Raw genomic sequence first — 16,217 nt, 5'->3', positions numbered from 1 at the left:
GTGAAGTCAAGTGGAGCCTTTCATGTTTGAGTAAGATATGAGTGTACCCCAGGCAAGCCTGGTGCAGTCCCTGCAATGCTCTTCCACAGGAACTGGGTGAGTTTTGGTGATGTTCAGTTCAATGGGTAGGACTCTGTGTGCAGGTCTGGTGCAAAAAGAGGGCCGCTGGCACTGGTTCATCCTCAGGCTGGAGAGCAACTCACAGCATGACAGAGGTGTGCACTTAATGCTCAGCTTATGAGAAAAGGTAGCCTTCAGCTGATGGAAACCCAGTACCACTCTCAGCTCTTAAGCAAGCAGGTGATAAAGCAGTGCAGACCTCCACTGACACTTGCCACATAAAACAAACCAAGCAATGGCTCTAAAACACATTTGTATGGAAATAAGTCATCTAGTTATTTGCTTCTGAGACACATGAATCACCTTTTTTTTTTACAACACATTGATCATCATGGTATCATCAGCAAAAAAGTACTAGAGAAGCCCATCAGAAGGACATCCCTAGAGCACTATTAGAGAACAGCTTGTGCCTCGGTTAGCTGTGGAGAAATGCCCCAGTGGGTCTCCTCTCATCAGCTGTTCTCCTGGGAGGGGCTGAAGAAAGCTGTTGGTGGAACCCATCATGGTACAAAATGAGTGCGAATAGCACTGCTGCAGAGTTGCTCCAGTAGTGTCCACAGTGAACCCACTGTGACGGGAAGGACATGCCATGGCAGCACTAAGGCATAAAATCACAGAATCATTAAGGCTGGAAAAGAGCATTGAGATAATCTAGTCCAACAATTGACCCATCTCCGCCTTACTATGCCTAAAGTGGCTTGTATTGCCCCAAAAAGCAGACAAACACACTAGAAGCAAACAAAGGACAGACCAGCACCTGCTGTGTTTCACACATCCCCTGGAGGGAGATGCCTTTTAGCAGAAGGCGTACCTCCAAATACTCCTGCTTCACCATGAACATGCTGTGTGCCATTTCACCCGCTCATTTTGTGCTGCTGGTCTCCAATCAATTCCCAACAATCACAAAAGCACCACAGAACCCCATCAGGAAAAGATTTAAATGAACTCTATTCTCAGTAGGTAAGTGCAGTGAAAGCAAATAATTGCCGTATCCAGGGTACAAGCGAATAAACAGCAATAACAATTAAACTTTATTTAGATTTAATTTGACATTTAGCACAGTAATAAGCACAGAAAGAAGTACCAAAATACCAAACTCATAGCATATAAAATAATCAAATATATTTCATATTTAGTGAAGTCTCTCTGCAGCACATTGGTGGGACTGCCCTGGGCAGCTCAACCATGTATGTATGTACATAGAGCTGTGTTATATAAAATACTGTATGTAGAGAAAGCACTGAAACTTACCACCAAGATAGAAAATAGCTCAAAATTCAGATACTCTGGATTTGGTAGTAATATACTCAACATTGAAAATAGGTTTGAGCCCACTGCAGGAGGTTAAGCTCCAGCTGCAATGCTACCACAGGCTTGGGATGTGCCACGGGGCACAGCTAGGACTGGCCAGAGGGACAGTGCTGCAGGAGCTGCCCTCCCACTGTCACAGCACACAACCAGTGCAGATCTGCCTGCAGTGGGCTCACCATCCCACATGAGTGGGTGCAGAACTTCACAAGGGTATTACTGCATTTTAAAGATGCCCCTTCAGCAGATGGCTGTCGTTAATTCCCATTAGCTTTTTAAAATCTAGAAAGCTGCTTTTGCAGTAGGTCAAGCTCCTCCAAGCAGTACGCTACATTTGTTCTGGTTTCCAAGCAAGCAGCCCATGAAGTAGCAACCAACTTTGGTGCTATGGCATAGCAATGCCAAATGGAATACTTGTCCCACAGTAATTCCCACTTGCCCTGAGGGAAGTCAAGGTTAGTGTTGTAGAATCTCAGGTGATTTGTAAATAGGTATAAAACTGTGGCATTCCTGTCAGCAACACTGAAGTACAACTGGAGCCCCAAACACAAAGAAGCATTGAGCAAGGGTGCTGATGTTTTACAGGCTGAAAGAGCCAGCAGAGCTGTGGTTCATCACTGGACCTGCGAGGCACTCCATCTGCTCTCTCCATATAATCATAGAATCATTAAGGTTGGAAAGGACCACTAAGATCATCTAGTCCAACCATCAACCCATCCCCATCATGCCCACCAACCCATGCCACTCAATATGACATCTACCCTGTTCTTGAACACCTCCACGGATGGTGACAACGTGATTTTGTGCTCGTTTGTTTCTTTGGGGCACAGTGCAATGATTAATTTCCCTGCTTACTCCCACTGGGAAGGCAGCCAAAAGCCCTTTAGGGACTTTCCCAGTGGAGGGGACAGCCATGCAGCAGGTACTGGAAGATGCTCTGAGCTCATCCCATGCATGCAGGTAGCTGCAGAGCATACCCCGAGCCCTTCCAAGCAGCACTTCTGTGCTGCAACAATGCAGCCCTGCAGAAGCCTTACCCAAGGGTAATTTAGTGATTGCTCCTTCTCATCAAGCCAGCAGTTGTGTTCCCAATTACACAGCAGCAATGCCATGGCTAACAGGATGTACTATAATTCATAGATGGCATTAGCATTGTTACTGTACTATGAGTAACCTCTTGGTAATGACCCTTTGAATGGGACAGTATCAATTAAGCAAATATAAATGCTTAGCCTCTGGAAAAATCATTAATAAAAATTTCATTCTGATAGCCTCTAATCACTGCTAAGTACAATTACTCATATGAGGCCACTATAAAAATTATTTTTCTCATCAGAAGAAATTCTAAGGTTTTCCCAACTGTTTGTAATAAAGAGAGCACTATAGAAAAGTCCAGAAAATAAGCACACATTTGTTTCTCAAAACCCAAAGATAAACATGACAATATCTCTAAGGTACTGGCTACTGAACAGGTTTCATTTAGCTATACTCAAGCCGTAGCCTCATATAAATATTTTCAAGCAGCGCATTGCTGTTTCGTTTGGAACAGCTGCAGAGAATTTCTTTGATGTTGAGCTCTCGTGTGGGGATGGCATTTCCATTTTTCTCTATGCTTCCAAAGTGCTGAAACAGGAAGGAAAATATACTTAATATAATCTGGTTTTGCATGAGAAAAAAAAAACTGCCTTGAATGCAGCAGCAAGAAATAATTATTCATAGCTGCAGTTGCTACAGAACTGCTGGAATCCTCTCTCATTTGTATTTCAAAGGAGATGGGGAAGCAGCCCACATCATGCACCATAGCCAGCCCAGGGCACACCAGAGTAGTCACCCACAGGGTGGGCAGCACAGATTCATCTTCCTGGAGGGACAGAAAACTGAAGCCACAGCAGCTAGGGGCAAAGTGAGAAGAAGAGGCAATGCCACTACCTCCAGGCAAGGTCTCTCCTGTGTTTTGTAAAATAGCCACCTGGGTTTGTTTGCTGTGCTTTATAAATATTTTCCAGAAAAATGTTTGTTTGGGAATGCTCTCAAAGCAGCACTCAAGGAGTCCTCCTAATGACCTCAGTACATGCTCAGAGGCACTTCCTTATGCATGTTTTTGCAGACAGCCCCTTTACTGTGTAATAGTTACTGGAGCAGCAGAAGCTGGAAAATGCTGCTGGAAAACCCACGGGCTCTGGTAGAGAAGGGGAAGTGAAAAGAGAAGGCTCTGGGGAGACCTCATTCTGTCCTTGCAGTACTTGAAGGGAGCTTATGAGCAGAAGGGGAACTGATGTTTTACACAGTCTGATAGTGATAGGACAAGTGGGAATGTCTTTAAACTAAAAGAAGGGAGATTCAGGTTGAATGTTAGAAAGGAGTTCTTTACTCAGAGGGCAGTGAGATGCTGGCATGGCTGCCCAGAGAGGCTGTGGGTCCCCCATCTCTGGATGTGCTCAAGGCTGGGTTGGATGGGATTCTGGGCAGCCCTGATCCCTGCAGCAAGGACCCTTCCTCCCACAGCACAACTCCCTCGCACACTTACTTCTCTCCTGCCCCAGCACCAACACTGTCCACAAATGGGATTTCCTCCCTCTCCGTCTTGCCCAGAACAAGATGGTGCTTCTCCAGGTTTATGACACACTGCAAATAACAAACACCTTAATGCAAAAGGGAAAGCTACAGTTCAGTGGTCTCCAACATGGACAAAAGCCCTGCAGGAAAACCTTTACCTTCAGGGACTTCAGTGTCTGCAGGCCAAAGGAGAAGGGTTTCTCACTGTCTTCTGAAAAATAGGAAGATTCATATTTATACAGTCAGAACCATCTTCCCTGCTAACTCCATCCTTCCCTGATGGCTGCCTTGCTAAGTAAGCCCCACTCTAGAAGCGGACTGAATTACTTTGAAAGGAAGCAATTCAATTCTGCTTGAACTGTGTTGTGCTCCCAAAGCTCCATGCTTTCCCTGAGGTAACCCAGCGGGGCCCATACCCAAAATGGCACTCACCCACAACGAGTGCTGCGCACTCCACGCGGAGCGCTCCCACTGCCAGCACCAGGCGGTCGATGCGGCCGATCACCCTCTCGCTGCGTGGCAACGAGATCTCCTCCTCCTCACTGGGCAGCACTTCCAGGCGTTCCCTTAACCTGCATGGTGAAAACACTTCTGACATGAAACAGTCACGGGTCAGCCCCTCCGGGAAGCACCAAACTGCATTTGAAGGGTACTCAGTTGTGGAGTGGTCTCAGCTTGTTCCTATTTGCAGCCTGCTGTCAGAAGGCACTCTCAGAAGGTTTGCTGTGCTGTTCTGCCTCTCCTTACCTGAAGAATCTTTTTTCTATGTTTCTCCAAGACTTAAGAAGTGGCTGATCTAAAATTGCTTCTAATTTAGTGTTGGTGAAAGCAAGTGATGCTCCATGTTTCCTTCCATCAGCTGAGCTAACAGCATTGTCCCCATGCTTTACAGCTAGGGCAGGGTAACTCTTATGTGCAGATAGTGCACCTGTCTCTCTGCAGTGCAACACATAGATCACATTCAGCCCAAGAAAAGAAGACAAGAGCTGTCAGGGATATCTCAAGAACAGAGATTTCTTCTTTCTACACCCCAAGAACTATGCTGACGACACTGATTATTTTAGTTCATCTTTTAAACTGATCTGGAACCTGATGGAGAACCAGTCGGAGGCAGCAATGTCTCTCTCAGATAGAGGCTGTGTTTATTGCTGGCTGTTCAGAGGCAGAGAAGCCAGCACTGAGGTTGGGATCACCTGTATCATTGAGCATAGATAGCACTAGGACCAGGAGAGAGCCAAGAGAACAATCCGGATCCCCTCCATCTCTTCACTTAAAGGCTGTCTGTAATTGATGCCAGGAGCACATCAAGGAGGAGTTTGGGAGCTCCTGGACCCTAAGCTGGCTTCTTCTGGCCCCGGGTGAATTGGAGTGTCTTTATGGGGGCAGTCATTTCCCTGAGCCTCTCTAAAGCGCCAGGGAAGGCATGCAGCCTCTGGCTTTGTTCTGTTCCCCCCATGCCCTCAGCACATCTCTTCCTGCTGTGCCCCAGGGCTGGAGTTAAGTTGGACTCACGTTTTATCACTGCTGCATGCATTGGGCTGCTTTGAAGCAAGGCGTGCTGGAGCAATGCCTGGTGTCACACAGGGCTCACCACAGCAAAGGCAGAAAAGCCCAGCATCAAAGCTCTGGTTTTAAGCTGCTTAGTTAATCTGCCTTCAGCTTCTGCCACCTCAAAATATAAACAGCAAGAGAGCAGCAGGAAGCTGGGGAAAGGCAGCGGTATTGCAAAAATGTCACAGGATCTGCACAAGTAACGTGGGCAGCATGCAGGCCACCACAGACCACCAGCACACAGCTGGGGCACATTGAGCAGCCCATGTGGTATCCTGCAGAGATAAGACCTCTCCACTTACACTGCTATTAATTGATAAACTGGGCCGAGTTGCTTCACAGTTTGTAGTGAATGCAGCCACATTCCAGCCGCTATTGTGCAAATAAGTAATTACGGCTTTGACAGAAGAGGTGTCTTTTGCCTGTGGCTGTGCAGCAGTTCTCAGGCAGCAAGTGCAATTGCTTTTTACACAGTCATTGCAAGTTAGTGATAAAAAGCAGTGACTGCATGGGAATTAAGTGCTCAAAACTCCCCAGCTGCCTGTCTCCACTCTCTGAGATCAGCAGGAGCTTTGCTGCCAACAGCTATCAGTCTGTTCCTAACATCCCTTTCCTTTCCTTTCAGCAGGGAGAAGTCTGTTCCTGGGAGCAACACCAGACACCTCAATCAGAGTGCACAGCCAAGTATCTGCTTTATAATCAGTGCTGGAGTGAGTGTGGCCAGCAGCAAGGCCCTCACTTAGCAGTGCTGCAGAGTTAAGCTGGACCCCAAGAGCTTTACTGTCTTCCAAGTACACAGAAGGCCAGAGAGAACTTTGGTTCTTTCACCAGAAACACAAATGGACACTGAAAAAATACAAGTGCATTCAAAGCTCTGAATGGTGCTTTCAGAGGCTGATCAGTGCTGTACCTTTCCATCCCAGCTCCCTGCAAGGCCATTTAAATACAACCAGGTTGTGATTTGGTGCTGCAGTAGTAGGTCCTTACCCCAGCCGGTCCAGGCAGGCTGCTGACATCAGATTGTGCTGTGAGCCAGTGTCCACCACAGCCTTCAGCTCCTTCCCAGCACACTGCAAAGAGCAAGCAGAGATGGGAGACAATGTGCAGGAGGGAAGGAAGACTGCAGAAAAACCAGAGTTTCCTCATATCAACCCATCCCTTGCTTGTTCTTTCCAAGCCATGGCTCAGGGCACAGTTTGCCACATGCATAAGATCCCACTGGATCACCGGCATCAGCCCCAGGACATGAGAGCCAGCTGTGAGGCTATCAAAACTAAAGTGGGGAGGAGGGGGAAGCGGCAGGGTGGGGAATGTTACCTGGCAGCTCACCACCAGGAGCTCCTCATCCTCGACGCTCCTGGAGCTCCCCAGTTTGGCTTGGTTCAACCTATTGCTCTGTGCTGGGGCATCACTCTTGGAAGCCCAGCTGCCTCGGCTGCCTCGCAGCTTTGATAGGTTTGTCTCCATCAGGCGTCTCTGCAGGATGTTGTGTGGTTGCTTTAAGGACACACAAAGAAAGAGCAGAGCGAAGTCAGGGGGGAGGTATGCACTGCCAACCTGCCTGCTTTCTCCTCCAGTGCCTGTGGGCCCCACTCTCATAGTAGGACTGCCCCAAAGTCTCTTCTCACTATGACTGGGAACTTTCCAAACTTCCAGACTATGTGGATTCCTACTGGGCTGCACCTATTTGTTTTTGTGCCAGCCCTGGCTAGTCTGGCTTTGAGTAAAGAAAACTCTTTTTTGGAGAGAAGCACACTGCCTCTCAGTGCCTCCTCTGACTGCTTTCCCAAATGCCTGTTTTATATTTAATGCTCATCATGGATGGATGCACACACACTGCTGGAGGTGAAATGACTCCGCTTGATTATCTGCTCACTTCTCTGCCTGGCTGAGCTCCCCCCTTATGCTTTCTTTTCCTTGTCATTTTCATTTGTCCATGTTAGACCTTCCTACTCGTTCATTCTTGAATTTTTTGCATTCAAATTAAATATGCCCATATTACAGACATCTGCAGATGCATCTAAACTGGCAAACCCCAAGTTCTGAAGGAATTTCAATGGGATTAGGATAATTTTGAGATCCTGGTGCTGTAGTTCCCCAAATTAGCCAGCATGCGCCCTCACGCAATGCCTCATCTGTAACATATCTCAGGCAGCATGTTAAATAACAGTGCTCACAGGAATCTAATGCAACTTGGCATCTCCTAAAATAACTGCAGGCACGCTAGTGCTTCAGATCCCACTGTTGGCATAGCACCAGTGGTCAGGCTGGACTTGAGTGATGAGAACAGGTATGCATTAAAAACATCAGTAGCTACTGGGACACATAAGCTCCTTTTCATTGTTTTTCTGCATACAGTTTGTCACTTGACACAAGATTTCTTTATCATTTCCAGCTGCAGATGCTGTGTCTGACTGGCACACTCAAAAGCATATCTTGCATAAAAGATATATGGCCAAATACCTGGATGAAGTGCCCACTGGATGGAAACCTGCCCATCACTCATTGGTCACTGCCTTGCACTCTGTCCTGGCCAGATGTATTTGGGGCTGACCAACATTTCTGCATGGCCATCACTCAGAACAGTCTGGGTGTTCTTCTGACATGGCCAGCCTGACTCATGTTGCCAGAGTCCTTTGACAGAGCATGCTGGAAAGTCACCCTGCATTCACTGCTATTCCGACTGCCATATACCCTTGACTTCAACCTACACATTTTTTACTCCAAGTTCACCTACAGGTGTACTGTTGGGCTTTCTTAAGCCCTAGATTTATGATGCCTATCTGGGGTCCATCACTGTAAGGAAAACACCCAACATTCAGCAAACATGAGTTACACCACCAATTTTGTTGACGTTTTTCTTCTGAAAGCTGCAGTGCATGCTGCCTCCAAGGGAGGGCAAATATGGCCTCGTTGTGCTCCACTACATAAATAATCTCATAGAAGGGATTGAAAAGGTTCCCTGCAGCACCGTTCTGTCTTAGGCTATTAATTAGTTAGCTTTAGCTTGCGTTTCCCTCGAATCTTGCATGCAGCAAAGCGAGGGGTGTTAGTCACAGAGATGACTCAAGTGATGGATATGAACATGGCAAACAGATAATGTGCAAGGGGACGTTTGCAAATGTGCATTTTGCTGAAAACCTGCAGTCAGCCCCTTTATGGGAGGGAAGACCTCCTTAGTTACAAATGTGGAAGCCAGCAGCATGCTCCCTTAGCTCAGGTCAGCAGTGCACACAGGACCAGTGCGCCAAGTCATCCAGGTTATTGGTGCTGCCTTTCTACATGCCGCACAAAGCTCCTTAGAGCTTTATAGAAGAATAAAGTGTTACATGCCACTATGCACATAGAAAAATATAGGTTGGTTCCTATTGTCATTCAGAAAAATATAAATACAAACCAGGATTTTTTTCATAAAATAGCTCCCTTTCCATTCTTGAGACTTTGAAAACACCTACAATCCCCAGAAAAGTCAGAGTAGAAACCCAAAAGAAATGAGCGGAGACACCTGGTGTTGCTGAACCTATTTACCACTGTCTGTCAAAACCATAAATAACTCAGTCCAGCTTTGTTCCTCTCTAATTTATAAACAAGTACGTCACTGCAGCTCGCAGTGTGCGTGTCTTTGGCAGCATCTCACTATTTGGGCTTTGGGACCTGGAGATGACAAGGGCTGTCACAGAAGTCTCACTCAGGTGAAGACAAAAGTCAGGCAGATGCCAGCCCCCCCTTCCCCTCACCAGTCAGAGGTACACATCTGCACAGGAGGTGCATCTCTGAGGGGCCACTGCAGGCCACAGAGCCTTCGTCACCACTGCTGGCCAGTGTAAGGCTCACCCTGAAAGGAGGTGACATTAGGTCAGCGATGTCTGCATTGGACAGAGTGGGTCACTGCTGATGGCCAGGGCTCAGAGCCCTGCCTCGTACAGAAGGGAATCTGGATGCCTGGCCCTGGGGGCTGGCTGCCCCTGTGCTTCTGCTTATGACAGGAGGAAACAGACAGCTTCTGCTGAGCCCCGTGGGAAAGGAGAGACCTCCTGCGTCAGAACGTGCCGCTGCCTCTTGGACAAGAAACAGGAGGGCTGTAAATCAGAAAATAATCTACACAAGTTGGAAGGGCAGAGAGGAAAAATTCAGCATGCTGTGACAAGAAAACAAATCACAAAAGATACCAGGAAAGCAGCTTTCCCTTCCCCCTTTTTTCCCTGGCTCTCTTCAGCCTGTCCTCTCCCCAGCCACTACCCATGCAGGGCCAGCCATACTCAGCTCTGCATTTCCAGGCACCCATCACCAGCCCTGACTGCACGCAGCCACCCCAGAGACAGGCCTATCCATCCCCACACCTGTGAGATGCTGCCTCCTTTCTCCTGCTGAGGCTGATGGAAGACCACTTCCCAAAGCAGTGCCACAGCAAGGTGTGTTCCACTGCTTCCATCACTGCTTCCCCAGCCTCAGGGATCCCCTGTTCCTCCAGGGGTATGCTCTGCCATAGGCTGCCAGGAGATGTTCAAGAAAGACGTGTGTCTCAGGAATGTGGGTTAGTGGGAACAGTGGTGTTGGGTTGGTGGTTGGACTAGAAGATTTTAGTAGTCTTGTCCAGCCATAATGGTTCTGTGACATCTCCTGTAACAGCCATTGGCAGCTGTGCTCGCTGCCAACCTGGCAACGTACAGTGCTGGCAGCATTGCTTTGCTGTGACCCATGGCAGTAATCTGAAGCTCATGGCACCAGCACAACCTCATGTCTTCTCTGGCGCTGCAAATAGGCCAAGCATGTGCTGATGCTGTCACTTTGCAGATTCCTCATCTGTGGCATGGAACTTAAGACAGTGGCTAGGGCAGTCCCTAGCCAAGTGCCCGCTATCCCCTGCTGTGGCCATGAGACAAGGTGGCTTGGCAGTGAAGTGACCCATGTCAGCTCAGCTCTCATCCCATCCTGGATGGAGACAGCACAGCCAGAGGAGCCGGGGACAGGCCATGTGCCTCCACTACGCTGTACTCCCTCCAAGGACATGGAGGGGATCAGGAGCCACGCACCTCCCTGGGGCCACTTAAGAGCACTTCTCTCAGCCCCATATCTGACATGAGCAATGGTGCCTCTCTGCACTGAAAACAAAGCCATGACACTGGTGGGACCCTGGCAGCCACAGCAAGGAGCTTGGTGTTGACTGCAGAGCTGTGGCCAAGTCTGGCCCTGGTGACAGTGGGGACAATGACCTCATGTCTTAGCACCCCTGCCTCCTGCTACCTGTTGTGAAATGCTTGGGTTCCAGCCCCACACGAGCTGTGACAAGCTGTTCAGACTCTGCAGATAACAGCAATAACCATGCTATCATGCTCTGAAAGTCATTGCGTAGCTCCCCGACAGATAACTGCAGCTCTATGTGACTTGGCATAGCTCCTTTCAAGCCCTCCTCCAGCCAGAAGCTATGTCTCCCTGCAACTGCAGAGCATTTGGGATGGCAAAAATCACTTCCAGGCAGCAATGCAGAGAACAGCACGCTCATGGAGCTCAACTCATCCAGAGCTGAGACTGAGCCAGCTGAGCAGAAAGGCTGTGATGGAACAATATCAATCCGCTCAAAGTAAAGATACACCTTTTTCAATGAATATATATCTACTACAGAAATATAACATATAAATATCTATATAGTTTCTTGCAGGGAGCAAGAATTTTGCAAGAATTAGGGCAAACATTTAAAGAAGCAGAGGAGATTTCTGCAGTAGGATGTTATTTCGTAGACTTTGCTTCTTACATCAGAACTTTTGCTGTTACATTTTAGTACAATTCCCATGAAGAAAAGCTCCAACATTTCTGCACATCAGTATTCACAGGATCTCTGCAGCCCCTGGACGTGAAGGAGGATGTGGTATATCAGCTGCAGGATCACAGGGATCATGACATATGTATATATTTAAAACCTAGAACTGAGTTTCCTCATAAAAATCAGCAGATGTGCATCAGCTGCCGTCAAAGTGCAGCCTGACAGTTTTATATCCATAAGTACTGCTGCACCTCTCGGAGCCTTTTATGATCATGCTGCACATACATCTGCACCGCAGAGCAATATATGTGTATGTATGGTATGAAGCCATTTTGATTTACTCTGCTTCTGAGGGGATTTTTGTAAGGAAAGCAGCATCCCATTTTCCGACATTTGTGTAAATGCCAAAAATTAAACAGCTCCCAGCTCCCAGCACAGATATCTGAAAGCACTACTGGCGAACAGCAGCCCCTGGCGATACCCATCATCGCATTCCCACTCCCTCTCCTTCACATACATTCCTATACCGATTTCCCCACGCTAGCAGCTCATCCTGTTAACAGTAAAACAGCATGAAAAAAAGCCTTCCCCCTGCCCTAAAACTTTCTCAGTGCCCTCATTTGCTCTGGGGAAATGTGGTAAACCTTACAGTGTCCTTGGAAGTCCCCAGTTTCTTCAGTCCATCCAGGGGAAGGAGGTCTGCAGAGTCCTTGTGAATGAACTGCACTGCCTGCTTCATCCTCCTCTGCTGGCGCAGCGAGGCGGCCTCTCTGATCTCCACTTCTTTCCTCGTCGGCTCCGTCAGAACGCCTGAATAGAACATCTTGCTGCTTTTGTGCAGCTCCCACAGAGTCGGAGCGAGAGACGATGCGCTGCCTGCGCTTTATAGCCCAAGCGCCGTGACGTGGGGAGCCCAGCAGGTACTCCGGCCCCGCCGAGGAGGGCTGGGGCTCAGCGCTAGGCGTTGCACACGCAGCACGGGCAGCTCATGCTCGGGGAATAACGAGTGCCGTTCCTCCCCGCCTGACTGCAGGATGAGCCGCAGGCAGTGCTGCCAGCACCGCTCCGGGCTGCTGATGGAAGCCCCACCGCTGGGCCAGCAAAAGGTGACAGCGGCTGCATCGGAGCTCAGCCGCTTTTCACAGCACCTCCGCGAGGTGGGGAGAGAGCAGATGAGAGCGCAGGATGCAATCAAATACAGACGGACTGTTTCGCAGGCTCACGCAGGAGCTGACATGAGCACCCACTGAACAGTCTGCGTGCAGGAGGACAACGAGGCCGGCAGGTTGCAGGGAGCTGTGATTTTTTCTCTTCTTATGCTGACTTGGCTCTTCAGGCAACAGGAACACTGTTCTGCTATGGGCACGTGCATCAAGGAGTTAAACACACCTGATTTGTCACTGGGGGAGCTGCCTGACACTCCCTCACCTGATTAAATAGAGATGTATGACCATGCTGGCCCTCTTCCAAAAGCAAGGAAGTGCAGAAGAAAACAAAAGGACTTCCACTAAATCCAGGGGGTGGTTTTAATCGCAGAAGGGTTTAGGTTGGAAGAGATCTTAAAGCCAATTCAGCCCCAACCTCAGCCATGGGCAAAGTCACCACCCACCAAACCAGGCTGCCCAGAGCCCCATATAGCGTGGCCTTAAGCATCTCCAAGGATGGGACAAGAATAAATCAGATAAAGACTCCATGTTGGAGGGGCACCCTACCTGGCTTATTAGCAAATGGCCCCAGAGCTCCGGTTTGCAGCACAAAGAGTGAAGCTGCAAAGCAGGTGGAACACAGAAAGCATCCCTCGCTCTACAGCTCCAAGATTACAACCTGTGTATAAAGTTAGCAAACAAGTGTTTATATCCCACTTCACAGCTGTTCGCATGGGCTTAGAACCCAGTCACAGTTGCAGCTTCACCAGCATAAGGAAAGAAGAGCTGCTGAGTTGTTTTACACCCTTGTTTGTTCTCCTCACTCAATGAAACACAAGCAACAGGCAGGCATAGCAAGAAGTGGGTCGGCTCCCAGCCCTCTCCACTGCTTATTTATTTATTTATTTCTCATCTTTCCTTAAAAAGAAGTGATTTGTTAGTCTTTGCCATGCCCCAGAAAATTGAATAGGAAGAGGACAGAGTGGCATAATGCAACAGAAACAGAGGAAGCAGCAAGCAAGAATCCTGGAATAAGGAATATATTCCCAGAAAAAAGACAAAACTGTAGAGGAAAGGGAGTCCCCTCCAGAGGAGGGACTGGGGCCACAGAGAGCTTAAGAAAATGAAATCAATAATTAATGTGGAAAAATAAATGATCCCATCCATCAATGTAGGCTATATAACAGCCCGCTCTAGCATGCTCAGGAAACAAAGTTTTTTACAGGAGCGCGGTGAGGCACTGAAACAGGTTCCCCAGAAAGGCATTGGATGCCCCATCCTTGGATACATTCAAGGTCAGGCTGGATGGGGCTCTGATCACCTGATCTAGTGTAGGTGTCCCTGCACATTGCAGGGGAGGTAGGCTAGATGGCCTTTAAGAGTCCCTTCCAACGATTCTGTGCTGATTTGGAGACCAAAAAATAGCTTTTTTTCTAAAGAGCTGGTTAGTCACTGGGTCTTTCCAAGCTCTCTGTGGAGCTGAAGACACCATGGAACTTTGCTTTCCTGCTCTTCCCAAATAAAAAGCCATATCTCTCTCCCACAGTATCCCTCACACTGCCTTCTTCAGGAACATCCCCTGAACAGGCAGCCAGGAAACTGGAGGGAGCAGGAGACGTTTCTCCCCATCAGGTGTTGCACTCAGCTCTAGCTATGCTGTGCAATGAGTACTGCAGGACAAAAATTTCAAAAGGGCCAATTTTAAGACATAGCACACCCCCTCCACATATATGCTGGAGTTGAGCAGCAAATATTTATTTTGAAGTAAGCTACATGTATATTCTGAGTGCTAGCCATAACTGTATCATTCATAGTTTCCCAAATCTCAGTGGATTTCACTTCCCCCTTCCTGCCAAAGGCAGCTTGGGTGTGAAGGCTGCCTCTGCTGCCGGGGCTTTCCACACCATAAATTTTACATGCAGGTCATTAAAGATATAGGAGGGATCTTGTTAAGGTGAAAGCCATGCGAGTCATTGCACGGCACACAAACACGATTTTCTCTCTCTAACACAGAGGGACCAAGGAGCGGCAGGGTATGCAGGAATGCCACTGCTGATGAAGACTGAAGAACCACAGGCTGTTGCACTGACTTGCACCTCATCAGGCCCTGACCTGGTAGAGATTGCTATACCCTGCAAAAACCAAAGCTTCAGAGTGCACCTGCAGGAGTGACTGGGCTGAACAGCATTCTCCCTATCCACATGCTGCAGTATTCTGAGTCTGCTTTGATTGATTTCTTGAAGGAGTTTACTGTCACCCACCAAAGGGCCTATGGACTTCCCACACCAGGAGAATCACAGGATCATTAGGTTGGAAATTACCTCTAAGTCCAGCCGCCCATCTACCATCATATTCCCCATTAACCACATCCCTAAGTGCTACATTTCCATGTTGCTTGAACACCTCCAAGGACAGTGATTCCACCACCTCCCCGGGCAGCCCATTCCAGTGCCTGACCACTTTTTATGAGCAGAAATTATTCCTAATATCCAACCTGAAGCTGCGAGATAATTTCACTATCACTGGAGCTAACAACGCCTACACAGCAGAGTATCTAAGATGCTGAAAAACAGCCAATGCAACAGCAGAGACTGCACAGCATTTGTTCCAACAGAGAGGCAGCCTTGTTTTCAGCCCCACATATTTTCCACGCCTGGTCAGTGATTTTCTCACCTTCTTCAGCCCAAAGGACAAAGGGTTGCACAGCAGCCATTACAAAGCCGCAGTGATGCAAGCAGCCAGCAATCTTTCTGTGCTTGTTGAATACAAAGGAGTCCATTCTTGATCTAAATACTCCAATACAACAATCCATTTCTGTCCGCCAACACAGTTAAGCACCTGCTGGTGAAGCACAGTTAAGCACCATGCCTTGCTGAAGGGGGATTTCAAGCAGATGGTTCCCTGGGCAGTACTCCTTCCCAGCATGGTGAAAACCCACTCCTTTGTACACAAAATATCAGTACACACAAACCCCTTGGGGTATTTGCTAAAGCAATGGCAATGAAGCGTTGCCTTTTCAGTGCTTAATGTATACATGGGAAACTTAATAGATCAGTGTTTGCTTTTAGATCTGTGGGGCTAATTAATTATAACTCAGTTGGTCAGATTTTTCCTTGAGTCAACACCTTGAACACTAGTGGAGATAGAATGAGGATACGTGACACCCAGAATGACATCTATGCCTAGCTACAGTCATGGAAGTAGTTTACTAAACTGATTCTAACTTGGCAGCAAGAAGTTTTAAATATTTACCCATAGATTACTGTAGGCATGAAACAATAGGTTGTTATTTTCTCCGCTTCCTTTCTTTCTAAACTACTGAACTATTCTCATAATTAACTGGCAACACAAGGAGGTGCCCACAATGGACCAGAAGACCAGGAGAAAAGCTTCCTTAAGTACATCAGCTAGAAAAGGATAGTCCAACAACACCTATCTCCTCACAGTGAGCAGTACAGGTAGGCAGGACAAGGAGCAGATTACACAGCAGAAGGAATCCTAAGCCCTGTCTTTGGGTGACAGGTTGAGAGTGGACACTGAAGTGCATGGCCATGGTGGAGCACAGGGTATTTGGAAGCTCCTTGCCACACGGTGGAGCTCCTAGTCCTGCAAGGACTCACACAGATCTTGGACCCGCTCTCTTTCTTCTTGCTTTCTAGCTAGAGAATTTTCCTCTGCTGAAGTATAAATCTGCTGCAGAGATGTTTCTCATTCTAGATGCTTTGGAAGTCTATGATTGCCAAAGAGCAGTATTTGTGGGGAAGGGGAGTAAGCTC

At 47.9% G+C, this 16,217-nt stretch overlaps 1 protein-coding gene across 2 annotated transcripts; it reads right to left on the bottom strand.

Annotated features, from left to right (window-relative positions):
• Window positions 1–1,128: 1,128 nt before the first annotated feature.
• Window positions 1,129–12,500, bottom strand: NRIP3 (nuclear receptor interacting protein 3). Of its 2 annotated transcripts, none has more exons than XM_048949441.1 (7): window positions 11,946–12,500; window positions 6,853–7,032; window positions 6,523–6,605; window positions 4,417–4,556; window positions 4,143–4,192; window positions 3,956–4,053; window positions 1,129–3,051 (listed from the first exon to the last, which is right to left on the bottom strand). In XM_048949441.1, the coding sequence occupies exons 1-7, from the start codon at window positions 12,117–12,119 to the stop codon at window positions 3,036–3,038; spliced, it is 741 nt and encodes a 246-aa protein (XP_048805398.1). In that variant the 5' UTR covers window positions 12,120–12,500; the 3' UTR covers window positions 1,129–3,035. The 2 variants fall into 2 exon arrangements, with proteins under 2 accessions (XP_048805398.1, XP_048805397.1); XM_048949440.1 differs by having other exon boundaries at window positions 4,143–4,195; window positions 11,946–12,488.
• Window positions 12,501–16,217: the final 3,717 nt, after the last annotated feature.

This window comes from Lagopus muta, chromosome 6, assembly GCF_023343835.1.
Source record: "Lagopus muta isolate bLagMut1 chromosome 6, bLagMut1 primary, whole genome shotgun sequence".
NCBI lineage: Eukaryota > Metazoa > Chordata > Aves > Galliformes > Phasianidae > Lagopus > Lagopus muta.
Note: the sequence above shows the minus strand (reverse complement) of the source record. Positions and strands in the feature narration are given on the sequence as shown.